Source organism: Nerophis ophidion, linkage group LG07 (assembly GCF_033978795.1).
Source record: "Nerophis ophidion isolate RoL-2023_Sa linkage group LG07, RoL_Noph_v1.0, whole genome shotgun sequence".
Classification (NCBI taxonomy): Eukaryota; Metazoa; Chordata; class Actinopteri; order Syngnathiformes; family Syngnathidae; genus Nerophis; species Nerophis ophidion.
In genome coordinates this window covers 57967623-57987985 of record NC_084617.1, presented here as the reverse complement: position 1 = coordinate 57987985, position 20363 = coordinate 57967623, and the positions used below count along the sequence as shown (strand labels likewise).

Sequence of the window (20363 nt, the reverse complement as noted above, 5' to 3'; positions counted from 1 at the left end):
CGCTTGTCTCTGACTGACTGATCGAGCTCTCGTAGGCGAATGATTGTGCTCATTCTGACTCGCCGCTTTTGTCTGCTCCTCTTCTGCTCCGCTCTACCTCTGCTGCGCTGATTCTTTGCCTGCCGCGTCCCTCAAAGCTACAACCAGTGGGATAGCGTTGACCTGCCCTTGTGTGAGGCATTCCGGCGACGGGACAGTTGGGCCTCCCAAGGCAGCAGCTGCAGCTCTAGCCAGGGCGAGCAAGAGGACACGGACGGCGGACCCCCCGCACAGGACGCCAACCCGCAACACCACCTCAACGGAAATGCAGGCACCGGCCTTATCGAGAAGTCATGAAGTTAGAAGAATGAAATTGTGCACAAATACCATCAGTTTGTGTCAGTGTTAAAATAATGCCGATTGCTATCAAATCATTTGTTTTACTAAACCTGCATTGAAATAGCCCAAAAGAAAAGTGTTTATACCGAGCTTTTGTTTTGAGTTTGCTTTGTTACATTTTTTACATTGTGGACCAAATCATTCATTATATCCAGCTTTTTGTCAAACAAGAAAATGATGCAAATAAAAAGACAACTAAATTGTGTTTTTTTGTGCTTTAATTAAAGTAGAACTTATAAATATGTACATTATTTACAAAGCACAACATGGTCATGGTAGCTCTGCAGAAGAGTAATTACATTTAATTGTTTTGGGGGCCACATTTCCAAAAAGCTAAAGACCGGGAGAAATAAGACACTGTCTTATTTTGCATATTCCAGCGTCCTCTACAAAAGACACTTGATGTTGGTCTATTTATTCTGTCAGTGTCCTGGGAGCACTTAGCAGTTTTTAAAAGGACCTTCTGCAAAACATGTAGTCAAAGATGATATCAGCACACAAACAGTTCTTAAGAATCAGCTGTAAAAATGTGAGTCTCTCCAAAGTTTTTTCAACTAAACCCGTTGAGCGGTTGAAGAGCCCAAATGATGAAAAAAAACGGAACCTTGGGGAACACCACTAGTATGACTAGAAAAGTTGGAAAAACAGCAACAGATTGCATCTAAAATAAAACTACAGCAACACCTTAATTACATAATAATTACCAAAAAAAAAAAAAAACTGCCAAAAGTAGTGGATCTAAAGGGGTGTTTTGAGGAACGCTTAAGTAAATAAGTTTAAACCCCAGTTTTCCGTTTGCTAGCAAGGTTAAAATGTCAACTCAAAGATATGCCAATGTATTTACACTGGTCCAAGTCCCTCTATTCAACAGGAGCACTCTTGTATTTTTAGTAATTTGCTGCAAAAAATGTTTGTCTGCCAAGTTTTAAACTGAACTCGGGGCGTGCTAGGGTGTCATTTCTGGGCTGGATTTGGCCCCCAGGCCACTAGTTGAATAGCCCTGCTCTACAGAAAAGAAGCTGAAAGCCATATACATCTAATACATGTTTTTGCAATCAAAACAATTATTGTTTTAATTGGGGCGGTATAGCTCGGTTGGTAGAGCAGCCGTGCCAGCAACTTGAGGGTTGCAGGTTCGATCCGAGCTTCCGCCATCCTAGTCACTGCCGTTGTGTCCTTGGGCAAGACACTTTACCCACCTGCTCCCAGTGGTTTAAATGTAACTTAGATATTGGGTTTCACCTTGTAAAAGTGCTTTGAGTCAGTAGAGAAAACGCGCTATATAAATTCATTGTTCCCTAATCTTCATGAACTTCCTAAATGGCTTTTTGTTTATGAGCGTGTCTCATGGTTTGGTTGTTGGGCTGAAGGCTTAAATCTCAGCGACTCATCTTAATATCGGCGGTTCATCTTCTTGAACTTCTCGTAATGATAGTCGTCAGTGGCCTTTTCATTGTTTGGTCGTTTGCGGAAATTTGGTGCCGGCGTTGCTGCAATAAAAATGATATTAAAATACATAACTACTACCGACGTGTGTGAGAGACGTAACATCAGGGAATGAGAAGGGATGTTTATTTTGAATGTGGGATTCTCCCTCTTTTAGCTTCTTGTAGTAGCCATACAACAGTCAGACACGTTTTCATGTTTCTGAGCTCCTGTGTCAACACGTCCTGTGTGTATGCGAGTATCTGTCGGACTGTCGTGCGGCTACTTCCAGAAGCTAGAAGAGGGAGAAAACCACCTTCAAAGTAAAGGTCTCTTATTCCCTGACATTGTTATGTCACAGTACATGTGCACACTTACCCTCTGGGCCAGGTTTCTCTGTGTCTCCCACACGCAGAGGCCTTGCTTTGGGCTCCTCTCGATGTCTGTTGTGTCTCTGAGGTGCGTTAGCGTCCTCGTGATAGACTGTGGCGAGACATTAGCAGAGTGAGCAAGCTTTTTCTCCACTTATGCATAACGCTTAAACTTACAGCGGTTGTGTTGTACGTAATTGACGGCAATGTTTGTGGGAACAAATGATGTTCCGTTGTCTTTTTTCTTGTTCCTTTGTTCCTGTATCAGCTTGGCTTTGGCGTCCTCTGTCTGGATGATGTTTTTTATCTTTGCACTGGGACGTACATTAATATGATTAGTTATATTTTTAATCATCTCACGTGTCATTCTAAGAGTCTACACACTCTATGCCGAGGTCGACCTCAGGGATCCCACTCAGCATCTGATTGGACAACATCTCTTCTGTCTTTTTGGCAGAGTTGACTCGGATGTTCTCAGGCAGCTCGTAGAGATGATCCTCTGCATTTTTCACCTTGACTTTTTGCTCCACCGCTTCCACGAGGCCTTTCTTCCTTCTTAGCTCTGTCTCAATATATTTCATCCTGACGGACAGAAATTGAGTCATTTAGTATCTGATCCCACATACCTAAATGTGTTACAATATATATTTTGTAAACTACATTAATTTATTTGTTGCGGGCCACCAAAATAAATTTGGCGTATAGTCATAATATAATGCACCAGTCTGCCAAAGAATAAGAAGACTGAGCAGTAGGGATCAGTGTTGCAAACTTTGTAGTACTTAGCTACATTGAGTGATTATTTAGACCCTCTCGATACCCTTTTTTAAGAAGTGACTAGCAGCAAATGTAGTGTAGGGACTTGTGGATTTATGTTAAGATAGCATTTTCAGGTCATGGTTGGTTAAATATTTTATGTTTTTATAAGACTGCTAAGAAAAAAAATATCAAAAACTATATTTGATTTCAGATATTTACTATTGATTGAATTTGTTTGAATATAAACAAAAAAAACTTACATATACTTTTTACATTTTTGTAAACATAACTAAATCAATTCTATATACTGCTGAGAACCGAACCGTCCTCGGAAGTAATACAAAATGTCTATTAGAGCGGATACTAGTTTTCAGGAGAATCTTTAATTATTATTATAAACTAAAGTACATGGTACTTAAACACTATCTTGTAAAAAAATAAAAAAATAAAAAGGAATATATATACATAAATACATGCATGCATGCACATATACATACATATATATATACACACATTATATGTATACATTTATTACAGAAATTTATTCGGTTTTATTTTTTCTTTTAAAATAGTGATTTTTTTTCTTGATATTTCATATATGACTAACAAGTCGACTATTTCTATTATTCTAAGAAAAATATCTCACATTTTTATTAGTACATAACTAAATATATAGCCACACATCAAATAACTGCATTTGCATTGACTGTGCGTGTCAAATATATTTAAAAGAGGATATTTTCAGCTGCATTTATGTGGGCTTTTCACCCATGGGTATGCACATAAATTTAAATATTTTATTCCTAAACTTTTTTTTTCTTTTGTTTTTCCAATGAACAACTGCAATCAACCTTATGCATCAATCCAGACATGAATTGTCCCTCTCATCAGTCCCAATATTATAATGTATTATTTAGTTTTTAATTAATGTGTTTATACGTACCATAAATACATTAACACTTACAGTTCCAACTGAGAAAAGAAAGTCAGCATTATTTGTCCCGAGTTGTTAAAGTGAATCATAGAATCAGCGCCCCATTGTTTATGTCTGTATTGTGATCCTAAATCTGAATCTACGTTCTCAGGAATTATTAAACTAACTCACATTGTTTAAATGACTGTTCATAAATAAATCTAAGTAAAATGTTATTTTACAATCGAGCAACAATAACACAAAAAAAGTAATGTCTGTCCTAAAAATAAGCATCGTGACTTACGATCATTTAGAAATGGCTAGACATGAGAAGGTAGAGGTGATTATTGCATACATACATGTCTGCATCTTCGTCTCGTCTGTTTGTTTCGGCTGAAAATGAAGTGCCCAGATTGAGGTCTGTGTCTTCCTCTGTCCTGCAAAGCCAAAATAGGTTACAGACTACACCAAAGTGTTAATTACAAAAAATATAACTTTACTTACATGTCTCGGTTGCGATCTTTGACTGTCTTCATGTCAACAACCCCTCCAGTTTTCAGTTTAAAAGGGTCATTCTGTACAATGAGAGACTGGTGTCATGGACAGCACAAAATAGACACAAAAACTGAATTGAGCATTACAGTGGTACCTCAACTTAAGAATGTTTCGAGGTAAGAGCGGTCTCTCTGCTAATTCTTATGCTTTAAGTTCCAAGCAAAACTCAGAGTTAGAAGCATGCCCATCTTTAGTGGCGAATGTCACAGTGAGCCCTGTAAAATCCACTCTAAACATCTGGTCTTAGGCTGTCTACACTAAGCAGGATAACCCGTTAAACGAATAATTATTTAGCCTAAAACCCGTTTTAACCACACTAAACCATCATTTAAGGTTCCCCTCCTCTGATAATTTCTTACACGGGTGTGTGTGCCGTGTATTTCTTGAATCTCCGGCTCTTGGCTTTGTACTCATTGATCGTTTACAAACTGAGTTCAGAGAGGAAGTGACGCCACAAAGACCGCACTTCACACCGGGACATACTCGCTACCATTTGCTCAACATAAATTTGTTTTTTCCAACCTGGGTATTGAAGAAAGTGAATGATATTCATTGAATTAAAGGCCTACTGAAACCCACTACTACCAACCACGCAGTCTGATAGTTTATTTACCAACGATGAAATATTAACATTGCAACACATGCCAATACGGCCTTTTTAGTTTACTAAATTGCAAATTTAAATTTTGTGAGGAAGTATCATGCTAAAACGTTGCAGTATGATGACGCGTGACGTCACGCATTGTAGAGGACATTTTGTTGTGGGCGGCATGGCGTAGTGGGTAGAGCGGCCGTGCCAGAAACCTGAGGGTTGCAGGTTCGCTTCCCACCTATGGACATCAAAGTCGCTGCCGTTGTGTCCCTGGGCAGGACACTTCACCCTTTGCCCCCGATGCCGCTCACACCGGTGAATGAATGATGAATGAATGATTGGTGGTGGTCGGAGGGGCCGTAGGCGCAAACTGGCAGCCACGCTTCCGTCAGTCTACCCCAGGGCAGCTGTGGCTACAGATGTAGCTTACCACCACCAGGTGTGAATGAATGATGGGTTCCCACTTCTCTGTGAGCGCTTTGAGTATATAATAGAAAAGCGCGATATAAATCTAATCCATTATTATTATTATTATTATTTGTTCCAGCACCGTTCACAGCTACAAGTCGACTCTTTTCACCGCATAATTCCACAGTATTCTGGAAATCTGTGTTGCAGTATCTTTTGCAATTTGTTCAATGAATAATGGAGACGTCAAAGGAGAAAGCTGTAGGTGGAAAGCGGTGTATTACGGTCGCCTTCAGCAACACAAACACAGCCGGTGTTTCATTGTTTACATTCCCGAAAGATGACAGTCAAGCTTTACTATGGAACAGAGCGGTCAAGCGAACACGGTTGGATTGGACCACACACACACAAAGTACAGTGTATTATGCAGCGATCATTTCAAAAGATCGTGTTTCGAAGAGGGTCCCTTGCGAAGGGCAAAGATGGGCATCGCCACCACCACCCGTCAACTGGTGGTGAAGAAAGGTGTGGGGCCGACCTTCAGGTTGTACAGGTACGAGTCCATATAATCTCACTAAAACACTAGTAACACAACAAGCAGATAAGGGATTTTCCAGAATTATCCCAGTACATTTGTCTAATAACATCTGAATCGCTCCCACTGTATAGTGTTTTTTTTTCTAGTCCTTCACTCTCACTTTCCTCATCCACGAATCTTTCATCCTCGCTCAAATAAATGGGGAAATCATCGCTTTCTTGGTCCGAATCGCTATCGCTGCTGGTGGCCATGATTGTAAACAACGTTCAGATGTGAGGAGCTCCACAACCCGTGACGTCACGCGCATATCGTCTGCTACTTCCGGTACAGGCAGGGCTTTTTTATCAGCCCCAAAAGTTGCAAATTTTATCGTCGATGTTCTCTACTAAATCCTTTCAGCAAAAATATGGCAATATCGTGAAATGATCAAGTATGACACATAGAATGGACCTGCAATCCCTGTTTAATTAAGAAAATCTCATTTAAGTAGGCCTTTAAAGAAAAAAATAATCAAAACATGACCGCATGTGTAGCAGATGGAGGGATTTGAGCGTATCACTGCTTGTCTGCACCATACTGGAGGTGAATGAGTCCAACCCCAGCCAAGAATGTTAAAATAATATCTGTATGGCAGACATTAATATATGGAAAAGCTGCTGATGGTGTGTTTGACGGACAAACAGCTGGAAGGAAGGAAGTCAATATCCATGGTAAATTCTATACATTATTACATTACTTCATTAAACTCCTGTAATTCTTAGAGCATTCTACTGTACTCCAAAAGTGTGTTTTTTATTTTATTTTTTTTATGTACAGTGGGGCAAAAAAGTATTTAATCAGCCGCCGATTGTGCAAGTTCTCCCACTTAAAATGATGACAGAGGTCTGTAATTTTCATCATAGGTACACTTCAACTGTGAGAAACAGACTGTGAAAAACAATCCAGGAATTCACATTGTAGGAATTTTAAAGAATTTATTTGTAAATTATGGTGGAAATATTTGGTCAACCATTCAAAGCGCTCACTGATGGAAGGTTTTGGCTCAAAATCTCACGATACATGGCCCCATTCATTCTTTCCTTAACACGGATGTATCGTCATGTCCCCTTAGCAGAAAAACAGCCCCAAAGCATGATGTTTCCACCCCCATGCTTCACAGTAGGTGTGGTGTTCTTGGAATGCAACTCAGTATTCTTCTTCCTCCAAACACGACAAGTTGAGTTTATACCAAAATGGATACATGGATGATACAGCAGAGGATTGGGAGAATGTCATGTGGTCAGATGAAACCAGAATAGAACTTTTTGGTATAAACTCAACTCGTTGTGTTTGGAGGAAGAAGAATACAGAGTTGCCTCCCAAGAACACCATGCCTACTGTGAAGCATGGGGGTGGAAACATCATGCTTTGGGGCTGTTTTTCTGCTAAGGGTACAAGACGATTGATCTGTGTTAAGGAAAGAATGAATGGGGCCATGTATCGTGAGATTTTGAGCCAAAACCTCCTTCCATCAGTGAGAGCTTTGAATGGTTGACCAAATACTTGTTTCCCACCATAATTTACAAATAAAATCTTTGAAATTCCTACAATGTGAAGTCCTGGATTTTTTTTTCACATTCTGTCTCTCACAGTTGAAGTGTACCTATGATGAAAATTACAGACCTCTGTCATCATTTTAAGTGGGAGAACTTGCACAATCGGTGGCTGACTAAATACTTTTTTGCCCCACTGTATATGTTACATTTAAAATGTGTGCTGCTATGGGGAAAAAGCACCAATTCCATTTAATGGGTGACGTTGATTTGAGATAAGTGTTTTATCACAGAACGAACCAAGCTCGTAAATTGAGGTACGACTGTACTTTGAAGACCGATTATTTACATCAATCTCAGCTTCCGGTGGTAACTTTTCTCCGACTAATAAGGCAGTCACGCTGTGGAAAAAACAAACACAATAGCAATAATGTGTTAGCTTACATTTTACACATTTTAAACGTCAACGGTTTCTCGCCAGGAATACTTTCAAAACGTTACCTGACTCCCTTCTGCCGTCGCCGTAGACTCTGCAGCTCTTTGGCCTCTTCTACTTTAGATCTTAAGAAAAGAAGAACATTAATAAACATGTTTGATTAGGTGGAAAATCAACTAAAAAACGTATAATGTGTAAATTATGACGAGTACATATTGACATACCGTATTTCCTTGAATTGCCGCAGGGCATTTAGTATGCGCCAGCCCTGAATTACTGCCGGGTCAAACTCGCTTCCCAAAATAATTAGCGCATGCTTAGTATTACCGCCTGGTCCAACTCGTGATGCCACGAGTGACACTTCCCCTGTCATCATTTTCAAAATGGAGGAAGCTGATTTCAATACCGGTTGTTTGAAATCGCATAAAGGGAAGAAGATTAAGAGCTATTCAGTAGGATTTAAGGTCCAAGCTTACATCACACTCAAATGTTTACTGCATGCCTTTGGTAAGCGCAGGAGTGAGAAGAAGTTTTAAATTAATTAGCACCTATGCGGCAATTCAAGGAAATACGGTTTTAACAGCCATGAAAGAACTACGGAGCAATTAGCTCGCGAGATGCTAGTCCCATTTTGGTGCAAACGCCGATTAAATGTTTTACCTGACTTCTTGCGTTGTTTCGTCTTCTTCCACATCCGACGAATCATTTCTCCTTCTAAAATTCTTGCTGGAAGGCATTTTTTTAAATCAGCTTTATTGTCCTGCGTCTTTGCATGGGCGAGCGAATGCGTCGCGCACTCTAGCTAGGAGGGGGACGATTTATTTGGGCGCACAAAAACAGCGCGTCATTTCCGGTCTATTTCGGTTACCAAAACAAACATGGCGGGTACCAGGCAGTTCGGCAGTTTTTTGGCTGTTTCGGCGCGACTTCTCCGTCCGTAAGTTTGTATTTGTCCTCAGTCATGAATTTTCAATTGCTGTACATTTTAACACATTGTTGTATACGCCTTAAACGTTTCCCAACCATGGTTAGTTTTCGCGAACATGCAATACCCGCATGTTGTATTAAAGGCCTACTGAAATGAGATGTTCTTATTTAAACAGGGATAGCAGGTCCTTTCTATGTGTCATACTTAATCATTTTGCGGTATTGCCATATTTTTGCTGGTAGAGAACATCGACGATAAAGTTCGCAACTTTTGGTTCTAATAAAAAAGCCTTGCCTTTACCGGAAGTAGCAGACGATGTGCGCGTGACGTCACTGGTTGTAAGGCTCCTCACATCCTCGCATTGTTTATAATCATAGCCACCAGCAGCAAGAGCTACTCAGACCGAGAAAACGACAATTTCCCCATTAATTTGAGCAAGGATGAAAGATTCGTGGATGAGGAAATTTAGAGTGACGGACTAGGGGAAAAAAAGGCGATTGCATTGGGAGCGATTCAGATGTTTTTAGATACATTTACTCGGATAATTCTGGGAAATCCCTTATATTTCTATTGTGTTGCTAGTCTTTTAGTAAGTTAAATAGTACCTGATAGTCAGAGGGGTGTGGCCACGGGTGTGTGGACGCCAGAGTCTCTGAGGGAAGCCACGCAGCTGCAGCACGACAGAAGCTCCGCTGATCTCCGGTAAGAGGGGACTTATTTCCACACTTTTCTCACCGAAAACTGCCGGTTGACAAGTGGTCGGGAACCATGTTCGCTTGACCGCTCTGATCCATAGTGAAACTTCACCTCCGGGAATTTAAAACAAGGAAACACCGTGTGTTTGTGTGGCTAAAAGCTTCCCACCGCCACCTTTGTACTTTGACTTCTCCATTATTAATTGAACAAATTGCAAAAGATTCAGCAACACAGATTTCCAGAATACTGTGTAATTATGCGATGAAAAGAGAGGACTTTTAGCTGTGTGTGGTGCTGGGCTAAAATTTCCCCTCCAACCAATAACGTCACAAACACGTGTCATCATACACGTAATCATAAAATTGTAATTTAATAATCCAAACCGGCGATATTGGCATGTGTTGCAATGTTAATATTTCATCATTGATATATAAACTATCAGACTGTGTGCTCGGTAGTAGTGGGTTTCAGTAGGCCTTTAAGAAAGTGTTGATGCAGAATAATGAGATGAGGTAGTTGATAACCGTATAAACCATATTTTCATTGCCTCTATCTACCTGGTTAATAATGTGTAATTGTGTATCTTTTAACCACTAAACATTGCAAACAAGACTTTGGAAAGCAAACTCGAACAGTTATTGTACTACTTTTAGCTTTTATGTAGTGCATGTATTGACCTTTTTAATGATATCACGCCGATATCGGTTCGACACCAATGTGATGTTATTAAGTTGTCCTTCTGTTTAATTAGACAGATAGATCCATCCATCCATTTTCTACCGCTTATTCCCCTTTGGAGTCACAGGGGGCGCTGGTGCCTATCTCAGCTAGAATCGGCCGGAAGGCGGGGTACACCTTGGACAAGTCGCCAACTCATCGCAGGGCCAACCCAGATAGACAACATTCACACTCACGTTCACACACTAGGGCCAATTTAGTGTTGCCAATCAACCTATCCCCAGGTGCATGTCTTTGGAAGTGGGAGGAAGCTGGAGTACTCGGAGGGAACCCACACATTCACAGGTAGGACATGCAAACTCCACACAGAAGGATCCCGAGCCCGTGAAGCCCTTGACAAATAGATGTTTTTTTAATTATATTGTATACATTACAGCAGTGGTTCCCAACCTTTTTTCACTGTGAACATTTTTTAAATTCAAGTACCCCCTAATCAAAGCAAAGCATTTTTGGTTGAAAAAAAGAGACAAAGAAGTAAAATACAGCACTATGTCACGACTTTTCCAGGTTGTTTTCCGCCTCCCGCCCGATTGTAGCTGAAATAGGCGCCAGCGCCCCCCGCAACCCCAAAAGGGAATAAGCGGTAGAAAATGGATGGATGGGACTATATCATCAGTTTCTGATTTATTAAATTGTATAACAGTGCAAAATATTGCTCATTTGTAGTGGTCTTTATTGAGCTATTTGGAAAAAAAGATGTAAAAATAACTAAAAACTTGTTGAAAAATAAATAAATCAATCAATCAATGTTTATTTGTACAGCCCTAAATCACTAGTTTCTCACAGGGCTGCACAAACCACAACACGAACCACAACAACCTCCTCAGTAGAGCCCACATAAGGGCAAGGAAAACTCACCTCAGTGGGACGTCGGTGAGTTTTCCTTGCCCTTAGAAGTAATCATCAACTTAAAGTGCCCTCTTTGGGGATTGTAATAGAGATCCCTCTGGATTCATGAACTTAATTCTAAACATTTCTTCACAAAAAAAGGAATCTTTACCATCAATATTTATGGAACATGTCCACAAAAAATGTAGCTGTCAAAACTGAATATTGCATTGTTGCATTTCTTTTCACAGTTTATGAACCTACATTCATATTTTGTTGAAGTATTATTCAATAAATATATTTATACAGGATTTTTGAATTGTTGCTATTTTTAGAATATTTTTTAAAAATCTCACATACCCCTTGGCATACCTTCAAATACCCCCAGGGGAAGGCATACCACCATTTGAGAACCACTGCATTACAGTATAGTGTTTAAACACCCAGGGAATAAGTCATTAGACACAGGAATGCTTTGGGATTTGAATAACAGACAATAGTAGTTTGGTTTTTTTGGTTTATTGTTTTGCTCAAACAATTGAATATAATAAATGGAAATAAGGCAACATATTATACCATGAATTGATTAACGTGGACCCCGACTTAAACAAGTTGAAAAACTTATTCGGGTGTTACCATTTAGTGGTCAATTGTACGGAATATGTACTGTACTGTGCAATCTACTAATAAAAGTATCAATCAATCAATCAAACAAGATATATATTCATACATACAGTTGGGGTCAAAAGTTTAAATATACTTGTAAAGAACATGTCTTGAGTTTCCAATAAATTCTACAACTCTTATTTTTTTGTGACGGAGTGATGGGAGCACATACTTGTTGGTCACAAAAAACATTCATGAAGTTTGGTTCTTTTATGGATTTATTATGGGTGTACCGAAAATGTGACCGAATTTGCTAGGTCAAAAATATAAATACAGCAATGTTAATATTTGGTTACATGTCCCTTGGCAAGTTTCACTGCAATACGGCACTTTTGGTAGCCATCCACAAGCTTCTGGTTGAATTTTTGACCAATCTTCTTGACAAAATTGGTGCAGTGCAGCTAAATGTGTTGGTTTTCTGACATGTTTCTTTAGCATTGTCCACACATTTAAGTCAAGACTTTGGGAAGACCATTCTGAAACCTTAATTCTAACCTGATTTAGCCATTCCTTTCCCATATTGCTGATTATTGTGGCCAGACAGCTAAATTTTTGTTTCATTTGACCACAAACCTTTCCTCCAGAAGGTTTTATGCTTTAAACACTTAAAAGTTTAAACTTTAGATGAGCCTTAAGGTGTCGCTTCTGGAGCAAGGGCTTCCTTCTTGCGTAGTGGCCTCTCAGTCCATGGCAATGCAAAACACGCTTGACCATGGACACTCACCTGTGTCCCAGAAGCTTCCAATGTATTACATATCTGCTTTTGGGTGGTTCTTGGTTGACTCTTGATCATCTTGACCAATTTTCTCTCAGCAGCAGGTGATAGCTTGTGTTTTCTTCCTGATCAAAACTGTGCCATGCACTTTATACTTACAAACAATTGTCTGCACAGTTGCTCTTGAGACCTTAAGCTGCTTTGAAATGGCTCCAAGTGACTTTCCTGACTTGTTCAAGTCAATGATTTGTTTTTTCAGAGATGTGCTGAGTTCCTTTGATTTTCCCATTGTCCGGTTTGTAAACGGGTCTAATTACATTAGCCCTATATAAATGAGCTCAGAGAAGTCAACAGGTGTCGTCAATTATAATCATTCACATGAAGTTAAGAGGCCATGCCACAAAGCTAATTTGATTTGATTGTAACTTTGCTACATCACCAAAATTGATCATGTATGTAGCTGTATATATACTTCTGACACAGCAGATTTGGTCACATTTTCTGTAGACACATAATAAATTCAATAAAAAAAATTAACTTCATGATTGTTTTTTGTGACGAACAAGTATGTGCTCCAATCGCTCTATCAGAAAAAAATAAGAGTTGTAGAAATTATTAGAAACTCAAGACAGCTATGACATGATGTCCTTCACAAACTTTTGACCACGACTGTACGTACATTCAAACATACATGCACACACGGTACATACATCCACACGCACGTTCACTGTATAAATATACATACATTCATGCACATGCACATATACATAAATACACTCATGTATACAATCAACCTTCACCAAAATATACAGTGCAATTTAGAAAAGTACTGACAGTGCTTCCGTTTTCCCCACACTTTATTTTAAAACCTTATTCCAAAATGGAAAAATAATCATTTTTTTCCTCAAAATTCTACACACAATACACCATTATGTGAAAACTTTTTTTTATTATTAATTTTTTTTAAAGTTTTGTAAACGTATTGACAATAAATCAAATTTAAGAAATCACATAAGTACTCACAGCCGTTGCCATGAAGTTCAAAAGTGAGCTCAGGTGCATCCTGTTTCAACTGATCATCCTTGAGATATCCTTACATCTTTATTGAAGTCTGCCTGTGGTAAATTCAGTTGGTTGGACATGATTTGGAAAGGCACACACGTGTCTATATACGGTATCAGGTCCCACGCTTGACCGTGAATGGCAAAGCACAAATTAAGCATGAAATCAAAGGAATTGTCTGGAGACTGGGGCTAAACCGATAATACGATCTCATGTTTATATTTTTTCATCAGAAGAAACCAGAAATGATGAAGCAAGATTCGTTTCATGAAGTCATTGCGCTTTAGAAACGCAGAGAACAGGAAATTGGAAGTGTCACTGAGCAATGGGATGGACACGCTAACAGCCAATCACATAACAGTATCAATTAATGAGCGTTACACTTTTTCTGCTGTTCTGCTCCCAATCCCAGACCGTAGTCGAGGAGCGCAGGGTAGACGTTCCCTCCAGAACCAATGTTTTCCTCGGAGATTATACTCGTCACTTTACCCGACAATAGGTCTGCTGAGCTCCGCTTTTGGGTCAGAATGACGAGTGTTTATTCTTATTTCTGGTGGACATATTCGCCATTTTCTACTACTGTTGCGCATCCGTACTACCGCTTGCTCTCGTCACTATTCCACTCACTCACTGACGTCACATACACACACTGCCATTCTTAGAGGAGCACATACGCTACTCTCATAACACTAGTAAAAAAAACTTGTCAATAATTATCTATCGATTAATTTAAAAAAATTACTGTATATTGTGATATAATTTTCGGCCCTATTACCCAGCCCGACTGGATTGTCTGGTGGCACAAATCTGAGGAAGGGTACAAAAAGATATCTAATACCTCTAAGGTCCCAAAGAGCACATCGGTTTCCAGCATCTGTAAATAAAGATGTTTGGAACCACCAGGACTCTTTCAAGAGCTGGTCGGCCATCTAAACTGAGCGATCGGGGAGAAGTGTCATAGTCAAGGAGGTGACCAAGTACCAAATGATCACTCTTGTCAGAGCTACAGCAGTCCTCTGTGGAGAGAGGAGAACTCTCCAGAAGGAAAACCAACTTTTCACCGATCCACCAATCAGGTCTATATGCTATGTCCAGACGGAAGACATTACTTAGTAAAAAGTTTGCTGAAATGCACCTGAAATACTCTCAAATCATAGGAAACAAAATTCTCTGGTCTGACAAGACAATGTATGAAATCTTTGGCGTGACTGCCAGGCATCATGTTTAGAGGAAACCAGGCACCGCTCAATTCCAGGCCAATGCCATCCCTACAGTGAGGCATGGTGGTGGCAGCATCATGCTGCGGGGGATGTTTTTCATTGGCAGGAACTGGGAAACTAACCAGAATAGAGAAAAAGATGAATCCGCAATGTACAGAAACATTCTGGATGAAAACCTTCTTCAGAGCACTCTTAAACTCCGACTAGAAAGGCGGTTAATCTTTCAGGCAACCCTAAGCACACAACCAAGATATTACAGGAATGGGTTTCAGGACAACTCTGAATGTCCTTGAGTGCAGCCAAAGCCGAGACTTGAATCCGATCTAAAAATGGCTGTCCACCGACGCTTCCAATCCAACCTGATGGAAGTTTGCCGCAAAGAGAAATTAACAAAACTGCCCAAAGATAGGCATGCCAAGCTTTTAGCATCATATTCAAAAAAGACTTGAGGCTGTAATTCCTGCCAAATGGGCATCAACCAAGTATGGAGCAAAAATGTTCAAAAAAAAAAAAATTCCCATTGTCATTATGGGGTATGCAGCTGAAATAGGCTCCGGCACCTCCGTGACCTCGAATAGGACAAGCGGTAGAAAGTGGATGGGTGGATGAGTGTATAGAATTTTGAAGACAAAACTGTTTGTTTTTTTCATTTTGGAGTAAAGCTTTAACATAACAAAATGTGGAAAAAGTGAAGCTCTGTGAATACTTTCCAGATGCACTGAATATTAACATTATGTATGTATTTGGGACTGTGTACAGTATGTTTGAAGTTTCACTTTATTAACAATGATTGTATCTTACTGGCAGTGGACTACAGAGTGGTGGTTTTCACTGGCTTTCACAAGACACCGTAGTCAAGAGCAGATTTCCTCAAAACCCCCACTGGGTTGTCCCTGGTGTGTATCCCCGACAATGGCCTGGTGTATGTGCGTCTGCCATGCTTTCTGTTACGAGAGCGATGGCATGTTGTTTACTGTGCAATGTGTCTTCTCAGAAAGGAGCATGTTCGTGCAGACGCAGGACACACCAAACCCAAACAGCCTCAAGTTTCTGCCCGGACGCATCGTTATGGAGTCCGGGACGATGAATTTTGATGGTCCACGTGATGCATACACATCACCTTTAGCCAGGTATGTTGTTTCTTAAAGATAATCTGAGATAATGGTTTACTTTTTAATAACATATATGTTGTTGGTATAACGCAGCAGGCAGGGCCAGTCCAAGGCGTTGTGGTCCCCTAAACCTGATTTATTATTATTATTGTTGTACTCCTAAAGGGCCCCCACCACACTCTAAATGTATGGTCAAGCCCCACATACATATGTTTACTTGCATTAAAAAAACAAATTATTTACCTAATTTGGTAGATTGTTTTTCTCTTTTAAACACATGTAAAAACCTTGATAAAGTTTAAGCATGCAGCTTTTTCTGTCTCCAGGATTATGTATTGTATAAGATTGTTTTACTTTTTAATGATGAGATTAACATATCTCGAATATGTGATTGTAAACCAGTTTGGTAAGTGTATGTTTTAGTCATTTATTTTTGTTTAATGAATGGATATTGAAAAACTGGGACATTTGAATTTTATTTTAAAAGACAAAAAATATAAATGAAAAACAAAGCGTTTTTCTTTGTTGGTGTCAAAGAGCAAACACAACATATGCAAATACTGTTAGATTTACATTTTTTATTTCAGAAACCAAAACTTTGAATCCTTAGTAAACAGAAACGAAAAAACTAACACCAGAAGTTTTTACTTTCACAGTAAAAGCAGGGATACTACATTACCCGCTTGCCTGGCTAAATTGTCTTTTGAGCCCTACACAAAAAATAATTTTAGACATGACACAATGAGGACTGACATCTTCAGAAATCTTTACGCACGGATCACATGAAAATGGAGGCAAAAAAGTATATTCAGTTGTGTTTGGTCACGCGTATACAGTTTTTTTTTAGATCAGTGTAATTATGTTGACTAAAAATGTTTGTCTAAGTTATTGTCAACAACCTTTTTTTCTTTTTCTTCTAAAATGGGATGATAACGAATCACACCCAATGCATGTTGATGAAAAAATTCTAAAAAATATTTTACAATTTAGTCAGCTAATAAAAACGGGACAAAAATGTTGACAGAGACCAATAATATTTCGTCTTTAGGCGTGCACCTAACGATTCATTCGGATTCCTGGGGGGATGATTCGATTCAGAATCGATTCGCCGATTCAACAGGATTCTCGATTCTATGCGGTTCTTGCAATGTAATATTTGGTATAATTTTTATTGTGAAGCTTTTTCAAATCAGGTTACAGATTAAAAAAAAAAAATTAAAAAAACTTACTCTGGTTGCATGGAGATGGCCTAAGACATCTTTAAAAAAATATTATTAAAAAATGATTGTTATTGTTTTAAAAAAATATTTATTATTTTGTTTTTTTGATCCGTTTTTGAAAATGATGAATGGATTTAGAATTGGAATGAATACGATTTTTTGTGCACCCTAACTCGTAACACAATGTAACATCGTTACCTGTCATAAAAGTTTAAAAAAAAGTTAATAAAACAATTACTTTTATGACCAAAATAAAACAAATACACTTTGCACATTTTTACCAGTCCCACAAGTGTAAAAATAAGTAAGTAAGTACTACTGTAAGTACTACTGAACGTCATAGCATCTTTGTATGTCATTCAAATTGAAGTTACATTTTCCTACTTTTACTACTGCAAAAACTATAAAAATACTGTCAAAAGTGTACCAAAAAACTGAACTGCTGATTAAATTTCCAAATTGCATGACTTGCTTGACTCCCCAATTTTAACCTAAACAGAACCTAACTGTTTGGCATTGTCTGCAGACAGCTATTTAGAATTGATGGTGTAAAGAGTGTTTTCCTGGGTCCCGACTTCATCACCATAACCAAGGTACAGCAGGGTCATGTGAAACACATACACAGTGTAAAAAAAATGGTAAATACTGGCTTTCTCCCCCTTAATTTTTTAGACTGATGCAAATCTGGAATGGAAAGTAATCAAACCGGATGTATTTGCTGCAATTATGGACTTTTTCACCTCTGGGCTTCCTGTCGTCAATGAAGATGCTAAACCAAGTGAAGATACAGGTAAGACGTGCATGTCTAAATGTAAACAGTATTGCCAATTATGGCAAAAATAATATTCACGATTATTTCCAACAATTTTGAAATCACGATTAATAACATTATTCATTCATTTGAAAACATGAGTATTTATGTACCAACCAAAACCCAACATTAAATATAATTTAAATAACAACAAATATAAATTGGTAACAACTAGGGGTGAAACGGTACGCAAAAATTTTGTTTCAGTACATACCTCAGTTTAAAGGTCACGGTTCAGTTCATTTTCGGTACAGTAAGAAAACAACAAAATATAAATTTTTGGGTTGTTTCTTTACCAAATTTGTAAACAATGGCATAACATACATATACACACAGGGTCCATTGCCAGGGTTAATGTGGTCAACATATGTAAAATAAAAACGAAATAAGATAAGGCTCAGAATGGTTTCTTAACAAAACCTTTCTACATATAAAGTGCTTTTTTTGATTGATTGATTGATTGATTGAGACTGTTATTAGTAGATTGCACAGTACAGTACATATTCCCCCCCCCAGCCTGGCTAACTTGGCTGCTATAAAAACATTTGTTATTGCTTCAGCCCTGCCTGACTCGGTTGAATGCGGTGGTGACGCGTTGGCAGAAGCATACCCTACTGCTGCTGAACAATGTCGGTAAACCTCAGTCCTCCATTGTTGTATCAAGCAGCCAAAGTGTTCCCAAATGGGAGATCTTAACGAGCCAGGAGGGTCTTCCAGCTCTGGCTTTTACATGCATGTTGTCCTAGCCCGGTCGCTGCTAGCCTGCCTCGCTCTGCATTGTTTACACAACGTGCGGTGCGCTACCTAATATGGCCACGTGGAAACTCGTTCGATACACCTCCGAACCGAACCGAAACCCCCGTACCGAAACGGTTCAATACAAATACACGTACTGTTACACCCCTAGTAACAACAAATAAACAACAGGTAAAATACCAATACCATAAAAATACAACAGCAACATAATAAAACAATAATATTCAGTTTTTACGTTTTAATTTTTTTTAATTCCGTTGTTGCCTTTTGCACATATTTTACCACCATAGAGTGTTTGTTTTTGGGTCATTAATACAATTTAACAAAATGCAACAAAATCCTCACATTTATTTGTGCTATATATTTTTGGACACTTATGACTAATATTTGAAGTCAAAGCATAGTATTTTTTTATAAATGTATCAATAAGTGCTTTAAGTACATTTTGCATGTGCAAGGTACTTTTTGAAATCTATAGCTTTTAGTTTAGTTGCTGTTTCAAGTGGTCGTCTTGATATTGTGATTGTTGAGTTTAGAACGTTTTTCGGGGATGAATGAGCGGTGCCGGAAAATTTCCCAAACAAATGTTCCTTCTCCTCACAACGACAGCATTTCACTCACATGTATGTCAATTACCGGGATTGTCTGCGTTTAACAGCGAATCCTGTTTTATAGGCCAATTCTGAGACTCCGTTAACGCGGAAAAGCCTTACTTTTTTGTTGAGTTTAGTGATTACTGGTGAGGCATACTAGCGTTGTGTCAAATAAAAAGTAACAACCATGGTGAGATCCCAAACATCGAGTAGACAGGGTCTTGTTTCCATTCAAACGCTGACTCATTCATTTCAACGTTATAAGCGCAGGAATTTTCATGCACATTGCACTGCCCATTGATATATATTTTTTAATTATAATGTAATTGTAAGAAGTTCAAATCGAAATCCAATTAATTGTCCAGAACTATTGCCAGGTATTCATGAGGGAATTGTTTATCTCTTTTCAGCACCATCAGATGACGACGATGAGGTAGTTGCGATGATCAAAGAACTGCTTGACACTCGAATAAGGTAATGAGGAGGTTCTTAAACACTTCAACATCCATCTTTCTCTTGGTATTGTTGCATTTTGTCACATTTCTGCTTCCTTTAGGCCCACTGTGCAGGAGGACGGGGGCGATGTTGTGTTTCGAGGTTTTGAGGACGGCGTGGTTAAACTGAAGCTGCAGGGATCCTGCACCAGTTGTCCCAGCTCCATTATCACATTAAAAAGTGGAATCCAAAACATGTTGCAGTTTTACGTCCCCGAGGTTGAATCGGTTGAACAGGTCGGTGTTGTTTGTGACAAACCTCATTTTTATGGTATAACCAGTTGATGAAAGGATGATGTACAGGTGGAAAATGGTGGTGAAAAAGTTATACTTGTTTTTTTTTCTCCCCACAGGTAAAGGAAGAGGAAGAGGCTGCTCAAGTTTGACTGACATTCAACAAGGACAACATGCGCACATTCTTCCCTGCATTGTCCAATAAGAAGCACTCATGTGGCTAATATATACTATTCATGCATTATCATCAGCTGCATTTGAGGTTTTTGCACATTAAACACGTCTTCCTGTCAGTATAGGAATTTATCAAGCTATTCCAAATGGCTTTGATATTTTAAACGCACAATATTTATGTGAATAAAGTTTACTCATAAATAACCTTA

At 38.9% G+C, this 20363-nt stretch overlaps 3 protein-coding genes across 4 annotated transcripts in view; 2 read left to right on the top strand and 1 right to left on the bottom strand.

The window, feature by feature from the left end:
• The window catches only part of med22 (mediator complex subunit 22), a 13551-nt gene extending 12968 nt beyond the window's left edge, over positions 1 to 583 (top strand). For both annotated transcript variants that reach the window (XM_061906686.1, XM_061906687.1), the window contains one exon: positions 138 to 583. In XM_061906686.1, coding sequence (XP_061762670.1) covers positions 138 to 336 — 199 coding nt within the window. In that variant the 3' untranslated portion in view covers positions 337 to 583. The remainder of the gene's footprint in view (positions 1 to 137) is intronic.
• On the bottom strand, positions 579 to 8743 carry lg07h9orf78 (linkage group 07 C9orf78 homolog). Its single transcript, XM_061906683.1, has 9 exons — positions 8568 to 8743; positions 7973 to 8032; positions 7821 to 7872; positions 4351 to 4421; positions 4206 to 4283; positions 2559 to 2756; positions 2352 to 2488; positions 2182 to 2286; positions 579 to 1868 (listed from the first exon to the last, which is right to left on the bottom strand). The coding sequence occupies exons 1-9, from the start codon at positions 8642 to 8644 to the stop codon at positions 1771 to 1773; spliced, it is 876 nt and encodes a 291-aa protein (XP_061762667.1). The 5' UTR covers positions 8645 to 8743; the 3' UTR covers positions 579 to 1770.
• Positions 8706 to 20363, top strand: nfu1 (NFU1 iron-sulfur cluster scaffold homolog (S. cerevisiae)). The gene is made up of 8 exons (XM_061906685.1): positions 8706 to 8844; positions 15568 to 15656; positions 15755 to 15890; positions 17619 to 17685; positions 17765 to 17882; positions 19663 to 19726; positions 19809 to 19983; positions 20100 to 20363. Exons 1-8 carry the CDS (start codon positions 8786 to 8788, stop codon positions 20130 to 20132), a joined length of 741 nt encoding a protein of 246 aa, XP_061762669.1. The 5' UTR covers positions 8706 to 8785; the 3' UTR covers positions 20133 to 20363.

Coding starts and splice junctions, on each gene's coding strand:
- nfu1 (XM_061906685.1), top strand. CDS start 8,786: ATGGCGGGTACCAGGCAGTTCGGCAGTTTTTTGGCTGTTTCGGCGCGA. Junction 8,845..15,567: donor TCGGCGCGACTTCTCCGTCC/GTAAGTTTGTAT, acceptor TCTTACTGGCAG/TGGACTACAGAGTGGTGGTT. Junction 15,657..15,754: donor CCCCCACTGGGTTGTCCCTG/GTGTGTATCCCC, acceptor GTGTCTTCTCAG/AAAGGAGCATGTTCGTGCAG.
- lg07h9orf78 (XM_061906683.1), bottom strand. CDS start 8,644: ATGCCTTCCAGCAAGAATTTTAGAAGGAGAAATGATTCGTCGGATGTG. Junction 4,422..7,820: donor CACCGGAAGCTGAGATTGAT/GTAAATAATCGG, acceptor CTCATTGTACAG/AATGACCCTTTTAAACTGAA. Junction 4,284..4,350: donor AAAGATCGCAACCGAGACAT/GTAAGTAAAGTT, acceptor TTGGCTTTGCAG/GACAGAGGAAGACACAGACC.